This window comes from Coregonus lavaretus (assembly GCF_964263955.1).
Source record: "Coregonus lavaretus genome assembly, chromosome: 33".
NCBI classification, from domain to species: Eukaryota; Metazoa; Chordata; class Actinopteri; order Salmoniformes; family Salmonidae; genus Coregonus; species Coregonus lavaretus.
Genome location: NC_140020.1, coordinates 16,247,141 through 16,263,956, shown reverse-complemented (window position 1 = coordinate 16,263,956; position 16,816 = coordinate 16,247,141). Strand labels below are relative to the sequence as shown.

At 40.9% G+C, this 16,816-nt stretch overlaps 2 protein-coding genes across 2 annotated transcripts; one reads left to right on the top strand and one right to left on the bottom strand.

Moving 5' to 3' along the window:
- Positions 1 to 3,559: 3,559 nt before the first annotated feature.
- Positions 3,560 to 12,050, bottom strand: gnpat (glyceronephosphate O-acyltransferase). Its single transcript, XM_084150854.1, has 16 exons — positions 11,922 to 12,050; positions 11,618 to 11,806; positions 11,069 to 11,245; positions 10,761 to 10,890; positions 10,489 to 10,616; positions 10,293 to 10,368; positions 9,784 to 9,935; positions 9,394 to 9,524; positions 8,717 to 8,940; positions 7,182 to 7,430; positions 6,841 to 6,920; positions 6,586 to 6,726; positions 6,066 to 6,165; positions 5,500 to 5,593; positions 5,341 to 5,402; positions 3,560 to 4,994 (listed from the first exon to the last, which is right to left on the bottom strand). Exons 1-16 carry the CDS (start codon positions 11,943 to 11,945, stop codon positions 4,951 to 4,953), a joined length of 2,001 nt encoding a protein of 666 aa, XP_084006980.1. The 5' UTR covers positions 11,946 to 12,050; the 3' UTR covers positions 3,560 to 4,950.
- A 62-nt stretch (positions 12,051 to 12,112) lies between these two features.
- Positions 12,113 to 14,953, top strand: fsaf1 (40S small subunit processome assembly factor 1). Its single transcript, XM_084151123.1, has 7 exons — positions 12,113 to 12,312; positions 12,787 to 13,070; positions 13,248 to 13,304; positions 13,426 to 13,521; positions 13,741 to 13,827; positions 13,915 to 13,949; positions 14,188 to 14,953. The coding sequence occupies exons 1-7, from the start codon at positions 12,231 to 12,233 to the stop codon at positions 14,324 to 14,326; spliced, it is 780 nt and encodes a 259-aa protein (XP_084007249.1). The 5' UTR covers positions 12,113 to 12,230; the 3' UTR covers positions 14,327 to 14,953.
- Positions 14,954 to 16,816: the final 1,863 nt, after the last annotated feature.

Genomic DNA, 16,816 nt, shown 5'->3' with positions numbered 1-16,816 from the left:
GTGTAAAATGTGCGCACGCTTGACTATAAGTTGCTTTGGATAAAAGAGTCTGCCAAATGGCATATATTATTATTATGATGGTGTTGATATGAGCCATGACCAGCCTTTCAAAGCATTTCATGGCTACAGATGTGAGTGCTACAAACACTCTCTAATGTACTGTACGTTCATAATTTCAGTGGATTAGTTATATAGAATCACATCCAAATGTGTGTTTAAACATATTTACAGATGGAGATATCCAGTGGGAGCACCAAGCAATATCAATCTGGGAACTTCTTCTAGCTGGCTTCCTTTCTCTCACATATATTCCCAGTCATTGTCTGGGAGGGAGAATGGAGTCCATGTGAGTCACTCCCCATCAGCCAGCAGTGTACCCTTCAGGCCATCTGAACGCTGACGTTGTCAACCTCATATGTATTCCTCTGCAGACGCGATGCAACATCAAGTTGGAATGGGAGAAGGACAACTGTCTGCAGTGAGAAGACTTAGCTATTTACCCAGTCTACTGCTAGAATGCATCACTGTAAAGTTTCTGTGTGTCATCTGTTTAGCTAGTGGTCACTGGAGCAGAAATAGAGGGGCTATATGCACCTGTGTTTGCCGGCAGGAGGACTACAAAGTCAATTAAAACAGCCAGAGGTTGTTGGTAGATGGATGGATGGATGTACAAACTGTTTAAACAAGGAGAAACATATTCAATCAAACAATTCAAACATCACCCATCTTCATGTCTCTCTTGTCAGAACTTAATATCACTGATCCAATTTAAGACAATAGGATGTTTCAAATTAGATTTGATCAAACCACTATGACAGTGCAGCTCAGAAGGCTGATATCCATATTTTATATTTTATCACTCTCATTTACCATAGCATCGGACTGCTATCCTCCTCCCTATACACTCATACAGGCCTCTGGAGACAGAAAAAGAGAGGATCAGTGTAATTGTAATTATAAAAACCATTTTGGCAGCCGAGTGCACTCATAAAACGAGAAGGGAAGTTTACCTATCCACTAATTTTAATTAACTAAAGGTTCGCTATTCACTTAATGAAAGGGCTCATTGAGACCCAATGGAACTCATTTTGTCATGCTAATTGGGAAGGCCACAGCCAGCAAGCCTAATGCTGTGTACCCACTCATTTGAATTGTGCTGATCAGCCTGCTGCTTTGTAATTTCATAATTACATTTCCTGTAATGCAGAAATGCAGTTGCCTGAGGGCAGGGCTAGGCAATGCATCATGAACCGACTCTGATTAAATATAGCGAGGGTATATAGGAGGTGGGAGGAGGAAATCCAGTAGAAGTTAACTCCAGTAATGTGCTGCATGTAGACTACAATCATTGGGCAGGCATAGGAGAGAAGACTTGTTATATAGACTAAACAATCTGAGAATTACCAACCAATTGACATAACCGCAGTATAAAAAGTGTCTTCCTTATTGAGACATTGAATACAAAAGATCATTAGATGTCATTTCCTCTCTGTGGCTTATGCACTTAACATATATACAACTCCCCATTGTGCCCAGCAATCTGCATTTTCCCCTTGAATAATCAAAGCAGGAAATAGTATAATGATGGGTTTTTTTTGTATAATGGGAGCTTATTAATCCATAGGGTAGAATGAATATACTCTATTACATATGAGTTAAAGAGCACACAGCTAAATGCAGGCGCCTTTACGATGAATAGATGTCACATTACCTTTCCACATCTTGTACCTTCATCAATGTACCTTCAGATTTCACAGGTAATGTTGAGATCCTCATGTCTCTCAGTACAGCAAAGGAAATACCAAATTGAGAGGATGTTTTCTTTTTTAGGGGGTAGATCAGCTTTAATATCTCCCCTTGAGAGGATGTTCTTTGACAGTAATGACATCCAGGGGGTAAAGAGAACAAGACAAGCCCACAGACACGACACGGAGAAGGCACTTTCTAATGAAGTGTGGATAATGCCATACTTTCACTGCGTATCGAATGGCCCTGATAAATGCAACACTGAGTTTAAAGACAATATACAAATACTATATACAGTATTACAAAAACATAGAATGGATAAACATTCTCTTTGCAATCATTCCCCACATATTCACGGCAGATGCTTTCTACTTTGAGTACAACTTAGTTTATCATTATCTGCATCAGGCCCAGGGGGGTAAAGGTGTTGCAGGAACACACTATGGCAGATCCATCAGTTTACCAAATACCTTTTTTCCTTTATAATGTGTACTTTGGAGATCATGACAAAAATAAAGAGAGCTTGATTGCTCTCTGGGGGGGGTTCTGGCTCACCACTTAAATTAGATGGCATTGAATTGTATTACATTTTCTCTAGGCTGTCACTTCATTGCGGTCGCCATCCAAGGATTATTATTTATTTTCCCGTCAAACTGGCATCTCCAGAAATCCCACAGAACCGAGACGCTACTCTGAGAGGGGAGTGGAGGGCGGTGTATGAACTGACTGCTAATGGATCCACTCCCTGGTGAAAGTTGAAACAATGTGTTCAACAACGTGGGACATCCTCACTTGGCAGACATTTCGAATTAGACTCCTAACACGCAGGGGCAGGCTCTCAGAGGAGCGTGGGGAGTGGCGTCTCTCTGCCATGTCAACAACTCCGCTCTCTACTTAATGTCACTGACTGTGTCATGAAACAACATGTTTTGTCTTTTGAGTCTTCAAACAACTACTTCCAGTCCCTGCTGCGCCAATCAAGGTGTTAGATATCATAGCATAGGAAGGCTGAATCAAATATTTTTCTGAAATGCAAAGCATTATATCACTGTCATATATGCTCAGGTGGATATTACGCCACAAGGTTACCTATGAAAATTGTCAAGGCTAATGGTGTTTGTATTTGGGCAGGAAGTATTCAAGGAAATTAATTAAATCAATCAGACTGTCCAAGGTTAACTACTAGGCATCAACCCGTTTCAGTGAATATATCTCACATTCATGATGAGGCCACACTAACATAAACCCAATACAGACCAAATTAAGAGGTGGGTCAGAAGAGTAATAGGAAAAGCAAAGATTGGTGTTAAAAACATTACTTTTTTTTTTTTTTAACGGCACTTCTGTAGATGGAAACCGACCTGACTGGCCTAACCTGTTCTCCACAGAGCCCCAGCACCAGCTCTTCAGTTGAACAGAGTTAATCTGGTTCATGCCCCTTAAATAAAGCATGTCATGAGAAAAAATATAAGTGCTGATATAGCTGTTAAAAGAGCTCAACAGAGGTCTGGATTGAGAAGGTAAATAGAGTGTGGGGACTTTAGAGAACCCAACAGTGTCAGAGAAAAATGGATGGAAGCTAGGGGATTTGCTGGCCGTATTATCTTACTCAGCAGCATGACCACAAAACAACATGATGGAAAATACTTCCCTGATATGACACGTCCATCCACATTACTTCCCTGGAAATCAACAACCTACAGCATTTCATTGAAAGAGGAGCAAGCCTGCCATCTATGGGAAGGTCATAAACATTTCTGCCTATAGATACCCACAACATTCCCCTAGTCCACAGAACAGTCAGACCATCGAACACTATATTTCAAATCTTCTTTATTTACATAACTTTTTCTGTCTGTAGATTTACTTCAAAAGGCATCATTGATCACAGTTAACTGCCACACACGGTCATATAGTTAAATGTTACTGTTCAGCAACAGTAGTCACTAATGTTAGAACATTAATTCCATATCAAAAACACATACACATTGCACCCTACTGTACATGACAGATTGGTAGGGTAACATAGACACATATACTTTGGCAGGAGACCAGCAGTCAATGCATCTGCTGCACTTGGTAACAGAGATCATGGTCACATTCATGTTTTTGTCAAATCCGCATTGTAAACACAGTCATTTCAAAACAGTTCAGAAACATACTTCAGTCACACTAAACAAACCAGGAAGTATAGGAAAGGAGAGATTAGGGCAAATCCTCAGTGGTCAGGTTACATAATAATAATATGCCATTTAGCAGACGCTTTTATCCAAAGCGACTTACAGTCATGCGTGCATACATTTTACCTGTGTGATCTTAGGTCTTAAGTTGTATCTGAGTACTACACAATAGTCATCATATATCAGAGTAACAATGATGCTACAGTACAATAGCAGTTGGATATGTAGTGCTGCGTATGTGTATTAAACAGATGTAAACAACATATGGCTCTCATGTTTGGATATTAGACCCTCAGCATATCTCATGAAATCACAAACTCTTTGGCTTTGATCATGAGAGGGTTTTTTCACTCTCACTATTCCAAATCTGTTTTTATGATATAATAAAATATAGTAAATACAATTTCTTATCTACTCAGTGTTTACTTTGTATAAATAGGCTGGTATCCTCAATTGGGTCCATAAACAACATGATGCGACCCCATTTTTGTAACAATGATTTCTCTGAAACACACACAAAGGCAACAATCCCAGCGGAGGAGAAAGGGAGCGGTCCACACCAACACACAAACACATAGATACAATACAAAAACTCTGACAGACTACACAAGCAGCTATGCCACATCAGGTGTCATAACACCAAAATAACAATTGAACAATATATTAATGAGTCCAAGCAGTGTTAGAAAACAAACAGGATTGCATCAAACGTGTTAATTAAAATGGTTACTATTTAATTTAGGTTGGCAACCTCGGAAATGTAAAACGTCTCTAGATAGAAACGTAGTTAGTGTGAGCGAAGATCTAAAGAAGTATTTCGGTGTTATTTGTCATAAAAAATGTGAAGAGCGTGTGTGTATGAAAAGAGTGTCCCAGATGGCAACCCTGTGAAGTCCCTTTTAAAAAACTATGACAAACAACCTTTGTAGTCAGCAAAGCTGTGCTCTCCTAGAAAATGTGGCATTATGGTAATGAAGGCAGAGTTTACTCTCCAGAGTTTTCATTGGCCCGCGAAGTGAGTGAATTACAGTCGAGCGAGGACAGCTTTCTGAGTGGGAAGTTTGCCTCCTGAAGAGACAAAAAACAAAATCAACCATCAGGACTCATACACTTGTGGTGTGTAATGGAAAATCCACTATAGGTTAGCTGTCATGAATGTGCCAGTGCCACATCATCCAAAGTGGGTCATGACAACTGCTGTAACAAAAAGTGTAAGTAGGCCGGTCCTCAGTACCTGATGCAGCCATTTGAAATGAAACAGCACTACACAAGCCTGTGTGACTCAAATATAATTAAATATACCATCATCTTATATAACTTTGTGTCAACCCATCTCTATACATATCTTCTGCTAGAGTACTAAGAGAGAGACTGATCTGAGTCTGATTGATCTGACTGATAATTCCACTCTTACCCAGTGTATCGTCTATAGAGTTCACAGCCATCTTGTTCACTTTGAGAGTGACTTGATCAGCTCTGAAATGAAATAACAAATTATTCAGTCAGTACAAACATTCCCACAGCAAAATGAGACTTCACAACCCAGACATAGGAGCAGTTGAACTGGACTTACACTTTGACCTTTCTTACAGCATCCATGCGCAGCAAAGCGGCAAGAGCATTCTTCTGCATGTCTGACGAAAGCACCTCATAGCACCTCAGGTTTCCTGTGAAAACACACAACACAGAATGCTCACATCTGAGAGTTGGCAGTGGCATCTACAGCCACTAGATGGCAGTTTTCATTGTGTCATTTAAACCAAGCACAAGGGTGTAGACATGAAGCTGCCAACTGGGCACACACTGGTTGAATCAACGTTGTTTCCACAGCTTTTCAATGAAATTACGTTGAACCAATGTGGAATAGACAGACGTCTGTGCCCAGTGGGTAGGTTTAGGGTTAGAGCTTAGCTGGATGTGGACATAAAGCTAGGGTTAGGGTTATGGCTAGGGTTAGTGTATAGTAAGTCAAAATGTTGTTGACAGTTAGTTGAACATCTACTGAACATCTACAAACCATTAATTTGAGACTATCCAAATAAATGTACACTGTTCCACTTGTTGGTAAACTAAACATTTTATCCTGCTGACTGAACCCAGACCACACTCAAAACATTTTAGAGTGTGAAGTGAAGGCACCTGCTAGGATGAGTTTGACAGCGAAGCTGCGGACAGCAGGGATGTACTGCTTCTCTGTCAGGCCCTCACTGGCCTCCTCACAGAGGTACCGACACACCACCTAGAGGAGACACACACAGGAATTCAACAACACAGTCAACTTATACACAGCCACTGAAGACCACGGAGTGGCACCATCCAGAGGAATGTGCAGTGCTGATTTGTGGACACTCGGCATGTAACGCCATAACGTGACAATGCTCTGGTTATAGAGCTCCCTCTACTGGAGACTGGTCATGAAAGTTCATATTTCACAACATTGGCAAGACAGTTTGCCACTGTAAAATTAATTGACAACTTTTTGGAACTCCATCAATGTCAACAATACTGCTAAATCATCAGGTCAATATACAAGTCTCTTGAGCGCTTTGAGTAAAATGTAAGAAAAGTGTTTTAAGTTATGATAAAGTTAGAAAGCCATCATGAAGTATCATGCTCAGACAAAATGTTTACATTAGTGCTAGACAGAGGGCCAGTGTACCTGGTAGCCTTGTAGGAAAGGTTCCAGCAGGCCATTGAAGAAGGAGAGGGTGGGCTGGCCTCTCTCGGTCATCTCTATCTTGTGCTGCAGCATCTGAACAGCACCAGTCTTCACCAGCAGGTAACACGCCTCCTCAAAGTCCTGCAAGGATATTCACCATAGGAATAAGTGCATACTAAGAACTTATTACGATTTTAAATTCCTTTAAATTATTTAGTTGTATTTTTTAGTCATCACTGTGCATTTAAGTATTACCTGGACAGTGTCTCCAGGACAGAAGATGAACTCATTGGAGAACATGTTCCGAAGGAAGCTAAAGCAGTTGTACACTTCATCTGAAAGATGCAGCCTTCATTTAATTAATTGGGAAAACACACATTCAAAACCTCAGCCATGTATTCTAGCTAGCACCCTATTGGGACGACATAAAATCAGGTATATTGAGTGGAAACTCAAACTGGGGCTATATATTATATTTCAACCCTAATAAAATAGTTCTAATAAGCATATTTTAGTCCATGAAGCGCTATATAAAACCCATGAATGTACTATTATTATTAATGAGATCAGAGTTGGCCTAAAGCCAGGCCACTCACCTTTCTTAGAGGAGGCTGCGGTGTGCATGGCCACAGCCAGCATGGCAGGCCGGAGGAACACGTGAAGGACCTGGTTCCTGTAGGAGGCACAGGAGAGCACGCTGACGGCTCTGTTAAAGAGAGCCTCCTCTGGGGTCACCGGGCCCATGGGCTCCCCTACCACCAGACTAATCCGGCCCCCTGAGACACACGCCAAGCCCCTGTGGAGAGCCAGGCTGGACGACACAACCTTCGCTGTGGGAGCATGGTCTGGAGGAGAGAGAGAAAAGAGAGAGACAGAAACAAAGAGAGGGGAGTCAGACAAAGTAACAAGGTGACATGAGGCCCAGCAGTTAGCTCTGCCTGGAAGGCACACGCAGGGTGTCTAACTGAGATGATCCTTCAGATCCTGTCACAACATCAGTGAGTCATTAAGGATGGCAGGGGACATCCCCAGAGAAGTGACAAGGGACTGACTTCTGAGGCCTGGAAGGGCCACGAGAGCATCATCTGGGTCTGGTTAGCAAGCCCAGAGGTTCACACGTAGCTAATTATAGAGCTAGCTCAGTCGCTCATACTCAAACATGTATTCTTTTGACATCAAAGGGAACTGGATATCAAACATCATATTGCATCAGGAGCAGTGGGTGTGATAAATAAAATAGGGCCAGTCAAAGTCAGTGAGTGAGTGAATGGAGACTCTGCACTTTCAGGTAGAGAATGTTTTTAGGGCTCATGAAACACTTTTGTCTGAGAAAGGAAGTTAAGATTCTTTCACTGGCTAAATTCCAATACGACCATAGTGCAATCAACCCCCTGATTACATAGCTTTAGGTTTGTGTGGGGCAGTAGAAAACAAAAAAAAGAGAATTACTTTGCCTTTGATTACATTCTAAGGCAATATGTATGACCTTCACTTGTTGCCTGGAGGTGAACCAAATGTGCTGCATTTATATTTGGCCAGCAACATATCACCCTGCATCCCACTGCTGGCTTGCCTCTGAAGCTAAGCAGGGTCGGTCCCTGGACGGGAGATCAGATGCTGTTGGAAGTGGTGTTGCAGGGCCAGTAGGATGCACTCTTTCCACTGGTCCAAAAATATATATCCCAATGCCCCAGGGCAGTGATTGGGGACATTGCCCTGTGTAAGGTGCCGTCTTTCGGATGGGACGTTAAACGGGTGTCCTGAGTAGCGGTGTTAACCCCGGTGTCCTGGCTAAATTCCCAATCTGGCCCTCATACCATCATGGCCACCTAATCATCCCCAGCTTCAAATTGGCTCATTCCTCTCCCCTGTAACTATTCCCCAGGTCATTGCTGTAAATGAGAATGTGTTCTCAGTCAACGTACCTGGTAAAATAAGGTTTAAATAAAAATATATATAGGCTAGGTTGTGCTGAGGCTACAAAAAAACACTAAGCAACAGCATCAATGAGCTTACTGTATAATTTGAGGTCAACCGGAGAGTTAAAGCACAATCAATGATGAGTTAAAGTTAAAAGGAAGAGTTACACTGGGATCAATGTGCATTGCCTATGGCTGGGTGTGGATCCTACCTGGCCAGTCCAGGAAGGCAGCATAGGACAGGGCCAGGCCTCGGAGCCAGAGGGTCTGCTCTGTCAGCACAGACAGCTCCAGGCCCTCCAGGTTCTGCAGGAGGAGGGAGGCCATCAGGACCCAGGGCTTCAGCACCATGTTGTCCTCCTGCAGACGCACTATCCTGTAGGCCGTGTCGTTCACAAACGACTGGGTCTCCTCCATGGGCTTCCTAGGGATGTGTCTGTAACAAGATAAGACTCCAGTGATTACTGAAGAACATGACTAACCATCTCAATTTAAAACAGGGTCTCAATTGAATTTTATTTATTTTTTAATCTGAGAAAAAAATCCACTTTAGTATTACCTAGTGGGGAGAGTTATGAGTCAGGGATTGACATTAAAGTCTGAAAGGCACTTGCCCATCGGGCATGTCAGGAATATTTTTGGGTTGCCCGAAGATCACTTGGCCAAAAATGTAAATGTGCTATTTACATGCAAAAGTGCCATATATTGCCTGCCTTTCATCTACACATAAGGGAAGAATCAGAAAGATCAGTACTGGAGTTCTTCGTATTTTGGTTGTTATCAATACAAATAAAAAACAGATCATTCTCAACATGCCCGACTGCCTGAAATTACATAAATTGTCTGTTTTTGACTTAACAATGGGGACGAGCCAGGAATATAAGTTTACCTTGGGAAAAGGTTGTACTTAGAGCGGTTGACCTTGCCCTGGGCCAGACTCCGTACTGACACTGGTTGGCCAAAGTACACATGAATGCTGCCATAGTCTTCACTGAGGATTCTCCTGGCTTTCAACAGTCCCTGAAAGGCAAAATAGCAGCCTATGTTTGAGTGTCAATATGCAATTGCCTGGCATATGCTGTGTAAACACAGGTGCATGATATCAACTAAGTGAGTTGAGATATCAATGAGGCCAGGTATGCAGGAAGTAAGTTATTTTCAATCATTACTGGAAAACTGATGAAATCAAGTGAGTCTACTTTCTCCAGACAACACCTCTCTTGGTTGTAAATCAGATCCATCAGTACAGTACAGGACTAGGCATATAGTGGTGACTCACAGAGGTGGACTCCTTAGGCTTGGGCACTCCCAGGAGCTCTCTGGCATAGAGAGATTCCTCCAGTATCCTCTCATAACTGATGCTGACAGGCACTAGGTTGACATCAAACACTTCTCCTTTGAAGAAGGGTTCCATTATGATATTCAGTAGCCCTGAAATGATGAGAACCATGTTCCGAAATTATCACAGTGGATTGGTTTATCATACATCTACAGACAAGAGCATTGTATTGTTTTTAAATAATGCCACTGTCACCGTAAAAAATTACATTTATTGGGGTCAATTCCGGCACCTCTCCCTTGATATATAACAGAAAATCTGGTAATGGTAGCAGAAAAGCTATTTCCTGTCACCTAGCATTTATTTGCTGAAAAATGAAAAATGTCATAAATCAAACAACTGAAATGCTACATACTGCACAACAAATGCAGAGCTCAGCAATGACCTCAATCAAAAGCAAGGAGCCAAGTCAGATACAGGAATATAAAACAACATGGATGTTTATTTACCTAATTTCGGGGTGAGGGACTTGCATGTTCGGCTTCTTGTACCCTCTAAGAAGAACTCAATAGGCGCAAATCCATTCTAAAGAACAGATTCAGAGATACAGACAGACATACAAATTAATACTCAGCACTCGCTTTGTTACAGCAACAAAGCACAATAAAAGGACAGCAGAACAGAACAGTATGTCATTGTATATACCCTCAGCATGGTCTTCACATACTCCGAGAACACAGCCCAGTACAGCTTGTCTCCTCCAAACGAGCGCCGGATAAAGAACGCTCCTGACATCCGAAGCATCTCACCAACAAACTTCATCCCCATGAAATCTATATCACACCATAATATCCTCAATATTAAGGCGAGCAACAACAACAGAAATCAGCCAAACAAAAGATAAAAGAACAAAGGAGAGAGTGTCTTTACACAGTGAACATTAATGTGTTCAGAGAGACATTGGAGCAGATGCTTACCCATGCCTGCTGCGATGACAGGCAGGGCGAGGTCATAGGTGTATAGGATGTAGGACATCAACAGGAAGTCCATGTAACTACGGTGACTGGGGAGCAGCACCACCGGATGCTCCTGGATGGTCTGTTGAAGCTGGAGAAATGAAGAACGTGTGGATATGAATTAACTTTATTCATAGGGCAAATAGTTAATATCGCATACTCCTTAATGTACTACTTTGCATTACATTTACAACATAACTCAGAATCAGATTACTATTTGATGTGGAAGTGAGCTACCATTTTTTTTTTGTCAGACTCAGGACACTCACTCTCTGGATGCCCTCCTCGTTGACACAGACATGTTGGAAGAGGGTTTTGAAGGCCTTGCTAAGGGCGAATGCAAAGAAGCGGACGGTGCTGATCTGGAGCCGGTGGGCCATCTCCTCCAGAATGACAGAGGCCTCTTCTTGGATGATGTCAGGGGCCTCGCCAGACTCTTGTGACACCTGGGCATGATAATCAACCAGAAGGCAGGGGTTATGAATAATACATGTATTGCCTAACCCTAAAGACAGTTTCAGAGGATGTCGTCAATACATTAGTCATTGGTAGTCAAACTAGTTTAAACAGTGAAGGGATAGAATTAACCCTTTAGTGACAAAGTCAAGGATAACCCTGCATGCATGCAAAGTGATGTCAAAGTTACATTCATGCACACATTTTATCAACACATTTTGTAATCTACATGTAACCTAAAATTGTGGATCAGAGGGGTTGAGATGTCACTATTTTGTGAGGCACAATAGAAAAACTGAGATTTAACACTTATAACAACCAATGACAGTTTGCACATGCGGGCTATGGCACTGATTACCTACCTGATTAATGACATAGTGTAGCTGATCAGATTGGAGGACAATATTCTTGAGCATGTTTGCTTTGCAGGGAGTGACTCCCTTGTAAAGAACCGGTGCATAGCACCTCAATGCATACTTTAAGTCGCTGGAGTTCCTCCTCTCTTCCAAAATGTCTTCAAAGCCATCTCTCTTTAGCATCGGGTCCCTTTGCTGTAACGTTACAAACACAAGAATGTTAAGACAACTGGCGGAAACAGTTGACATTTAGCTCAAGTGTCAAACATTTTGGTGGGTGGGGCAAGCTAGCAATGTATAGCCTACGTACCAAATAAATCGTTTTTGATGCCATTCCTTAGCAGGTATTATAAAAACATAGATGCTGCTTTGGCTGAAGAATCACTGGCAGAGATTTAAGGTAGATATATGTTTGACTCGCTGGATAATTCCCTGCTATGAATGGCTACTTCCTTGTTTGTACATTAAACTACGGTGGCCAAGAAAGGACATCCTGATCCTGTTGCTTTTCACTTGCATACACACACGTGGGAATATTGGTTTGGTGTCAGTCATCCACAATCGTGCTTTTGCTTCCCTATTTTATTTCGTCTTTACATGGCTTTTGTCACTGCTTGAAATGGACAACAACGAAAATGGAAAAGAAGAAAACACGGATCAGTTTTGTCTTGACCATGTCCTGAATAAGCTGTATGATTTCGGTAAGCAAAAGCTAGCTTGCTAGTTAGCTAACACACATAGCAGAGCTAGCATTAGCTACACGGAGATGGTTGTCTTACTAGTAGTAGTTGAACGTCGTCCTTTATTTACCAGTTTAGCTCTGCTTTTTATACTTGCTAGCCATTAATTTAGCTAGCTAGCAGAAAAGCTAACGTTAGCTAGCTGTGTCTGTGACGTGTTGAAACAGGGCCAACCTCTTCCTGGAGAGCAATTGGGTGTGCAGGCTTTTGCTCCAGTCCTGCATTAACATTTGTTCTACTAATTAGCTGCTTTTCTGAAACTTGATTAGCAGAATCCAGTGTGTTTGAGCAGGGTTGGCGCAAAAGCCCACGCAACTAGCAGCTCTCCATGAGGTATGGCCACCCCAGGTCAAGGAGATAGCAAGCTAGTTACTAATTTCTGTGTGGCTTGGTTCGGGTGGTCTTGGATATTTTTCTAACAGCATGTTGTTACAGGTGATAGATCAGTATCAAAGAGAGAACACAAGTCACAGAAGAAGAGATTCAAAAGGAGTGAGGTGGAGGATGAGGAGGACACTGCAGCAGATGATTGCAGTGAGACTAAAGACAGTCTGGAAGTCAGACATTCGGATATCTCAGCGATTGACCTTCCTGGCTCTTCTGAAGTTGGAAACACAAGTTCAACCACTAAACAGACACCACCAGTAGAGGTGGTCACATTCCAGGATCCTACAAAGAGACCGAGACAAGCCAGAAAGCCATCAGTGCCCAAGGACAAGGTACTATGCCAATGTGGAGCACTGAGTTCTTCAATTATGTTTTTGGAGTTTTGTTATGTTGAGACAAATTGCAAAACCTTGCCTAAAGGCATCTTTAAAAGGCATATTACAATTTCACCTCAACCTGAGCCTCTTGTCAGAATCATTTTATCTCATACATTTTGTACCTCCCTCCAGCTTCCTCAAACAAAGGAGAAAAAGAAGGTGGACCCAGATGAATTCAGTCTAGAAAAGGTAACAAAACAAAGTTAATGTTTTAGGATATTGACATTTTACCCAATTATGATACAATCTTATACCAATGATACAATTATTTTGTTGAATTACAATGGTTTCCTGTTTTATTGTTTGTTAGGCTCGATTAGAAGTTCATAGATTTGGAATCACTGGATACCAGAAAGTGCAGCAGAGGGTTTTTGAACAGGAGCGAGCCATCATGCTTGGAGCAAGGGTAAACTATGGTTGCATAAAGTAAACATTTTATGCAAATTCCAGAAAGTGTAATCTCGCCTGCTATTTGCACATCAACAGAGTTCACCATATCATCCCCCCCCCCCCCCCCCCCCTTTGTAATCTACAAACATGATCCTCTGAAAAATGTTGTGTAAAGTGGGAGTTGGTTATGATAAAGCAGAGTAAATAGTCTGACAAACGTTATTTTCTATCACAGCCCCCTAAGAAGGAGTATGTAAACTACAAAGTGTTGCAGCAAAGGGTTAAGGACAAGAAGCAAAAAACAAAGGAAGCGATTCAGACGGTGAGTTGAATGATATCCCCCTAATTTAGCATTGAGTGTGATGTCATCTCAGTTCTGACTTTTTATACCAATTATTTTCCATTCTAGGACTTAAAGAAAAAGAAGAAGACGACTAAACCAAGGTTAGTGATGTTAATCTAAGTTTTGTTTTGATATAGATTTCCAAATATGTGGACATTTTGCCACATAATTGAATAGTTATGTTTGATTATCAAAGGTGAACCACTGTCAGTAACTGTATTATGTAGCACGTTTGCTCCATGCCTCTGCTTATTATGAAGTTCTGCCTCCCTTAAGTGTTAAATCTCCATGTTTCATAGTCTGTGTTCACTGAATCTTTCATGCTGTACCATTTACTAGGGATGAGAAGAGGAAATCATCTTCCAGCAAAGCTCCAACAGGCCAGGTGGGACGCTTTAAAAATGGAATGCTGGTCCTAAGCACCAAAGAAATCCAGAAAATAAAAGCCTCCATCAAAAAAAAAATAAGAAAGGGATGAAGTGAAAACAATGATGAAGAGTTGTATTTTTGCTGCATTTTTTGAGTTTTGAAGAGACTTTTCACATGAAGATGCAGTAATGGAAAATCGATGTCCAAGCCACAATTAACATGACTACAGAAAATATGAAGAGCACATTCATATTCCATCAGTTTATTCATTTATTCATTTTATAAAGGAAAAAATACAGCATTTTGCTTTTCTTTTAAACTGTATAATATGAAAACAATGCCAAGTACAATGCATTTCATATACAAACCACTTAGAAGTACAAAACGTTTACATCGTATGAGAGATGAGAACTAAAGAACATACATAACAGAATTCTGGAAAATAAAGCACAGCTTTTTGTGAACACATACCCTGGGCATGGATGCCAGTGTCCTAATGGACCAGTTGACATTCCCCATGAGGTTTGGTGGTGTACCCTGCCTAGTTCTCTGGTAGATTGGCAGTGAGAGGGCACTAGCCACGATTCCAGGGCATGAGTTGCATGCCTGCGTTTAGAAGAGAGATGCCCCACAGACATTGCAACAACCTTACCCACATGGCATAGTCAGGGTGGGGACAGTAAATATCTCTGAAATGTATTATACATTTATAAATAAATAGATAATATGAAATAAATATGTCTACTGTCAGTCTCTTGAGGCAGAGTCTAAGATTGAAACACAATTGTAATCTGACAGTAGTGACTGTTTCTAGCACCGGTTTTTTTTTTTGGGGGGGGGGGGGGGTGTTCACATTCAGAAGCAGGCTGGTAAATGCATGCCTAAAACTACAATATGACATTTAGAGAGGATAAGCTACTATGTGAATTTACTACAAAGGTTCCTTTGATATTATGGTCTGTACTGGCAGTGTGTCTGGAAACACCATTTCCATAGTGATTACTGTGATTCTCTCATTGACAACATTCACTTGGAGACACTCAATAACCAACCGTACATGCTGCAACCTGATGCAATCGCTTGTCTCTATACAAAATGGCTTTAGCCAATATCATTTATTTACCCAGGGAATGGTCACCTCCACATTGTAGCTTTGGACATACTGTTCTATCAGACAGTCTGCTCTACATCATATCAACATGTTTAATGTACAAGGCATTGGCTCTGTTCAGAGAACATTAACACAGCTAAATAAACCCAACGTTAGATTTTAAGACCATTCAAAAATGCATGACTATATTTGGTGTTTTTACAAAGAGAGAAGGATGCAAGAGTACAAATCATTTTCACCAATAGTGTACCACCATGCTTCAACACAGACTCTGAGCAGACATTTTATTCTAATAACAATAGTATTAGTATTCTTAATCCAAAAACCTGTTACCATTTTGGATTAAGGGAACATCACTTTGAAGCAACACTTTTAGTAGCAGTCTGGGATCAAAATGTTCACACAATTATAATTACAGAATATGGTACAAAACAACTCCTAACTGCATCTAATGATGATTAATGATATACCGGTATGTGAACTTAATGAGGACATGGTCAAATGTAAATGTGGGATAATAAGCCTGCCTAGTATCTAGAATTCCATGAAGGCTCCCTCGGAAAAATCACAAACGCACTGCTTAACCCTTTAAATAAATGTTGTCATCTGACATTGCCTGTTAATATGCTTGAGCCCCATTCAATTATATTAAATTGTCACAATGGTAAAAAAAAAAACGGCAAATTAACGTGATGCTGTAATGTTGACTTCAAACTCTAGGGGGCATATTTATTGTCCTGTACTAGGTAGTTTAAAAGGCTTCTGCATATCACTGTTTTAGGCATTGTTTTACTATATACAGATGGAGTTAAGTAAACTAGTTCGCTTAGAATACATGCTTAGCACACAGTCATATTTAAAGTTTCCTTACATACAGTATCATGCAATCTTGACCCTCTAGTGGTCTGTCAATACAATATTTCTAACTGCTTTACAATACCTGTTTATTCACATGAGCATACACCCTCTTAATAAATATTTCAATAGTGTAGTAAAACCCAATGCATAAACAGTAAATCGTTTGAAAAAAGATACTATCTACTGTATTTTAAATAGTTTGACAAAATATACATGGCAATGTTACATCTCAATGTCACAGTGGTTTGGCTTCACTTTGAACCAAGGTTTGTCATCTAGTGACAGAATTTTAGGTACCGTTTGTCCTCTGATTTGTCCTTTAAACAGATGTGACGATCTATGCCCTCTTATTGAAAGCGAGGCTGGGGTGAATTCCACTTCAATTTCAGTCAATTAATAAAATCCCCATAGGTCATTTTCAATTGACCAGAATTAAAATGGAATTTATTCAAATTCTGGTATGGAAAGGCTTTGTAAAGTTTCAAAGACAGTATATCACCAATAATGTGTCTAAGAAAAGCTCTATTATTCTCAACTTTTGAGTGAGGAGGGAAAGGGAAAGGGGGATACCTCGTCAGTTGTACAACTGAATGTATTCAACTGAAATGTGTCTTCTGCATTTAACTCAAC

Coding starts and splice junctions, on each gene's coding strand:
- gnpat (XM_084150854.1), bottom strand. CDS start 11,945: ATGGCATCAAAAACGATTTATTTG. Junction 10,891..11,068: donor ACGAGGAGGGCATCCAGAGA/GTGAGTGTCCTG, acceptor TCATTTCTCCAG/CTTCAACAGACCATCCAGGA. Junction 9,936..10,292: donor GTCCCTCACCCCGAAATTAG/GTAAATAAACAT, acceptor TCATCATTTCAG/GGCTACTGAATATCATAATG.
- fsaf1 (XM_084151123.1), top strand. CDS start 12,231: ATGGACAACAACGAAAATGGAAAAGAAGAAAACACGGATCAGTTTTGT. Junction 13,071..13,247: donor CATCAGTGCCCAAGGACAAG/GTACTATGCCAA, acceptor ACCTCCCTCCAG/CTTCCTCAAACAAAGGAGAA. Junction 13,950..14,187: donor AAGAAGACGACTAAACCAAG/GTTAGTGATGTT, acceptor ACCATTTACTAG/GGATGAGAAGAGGAAATCAT.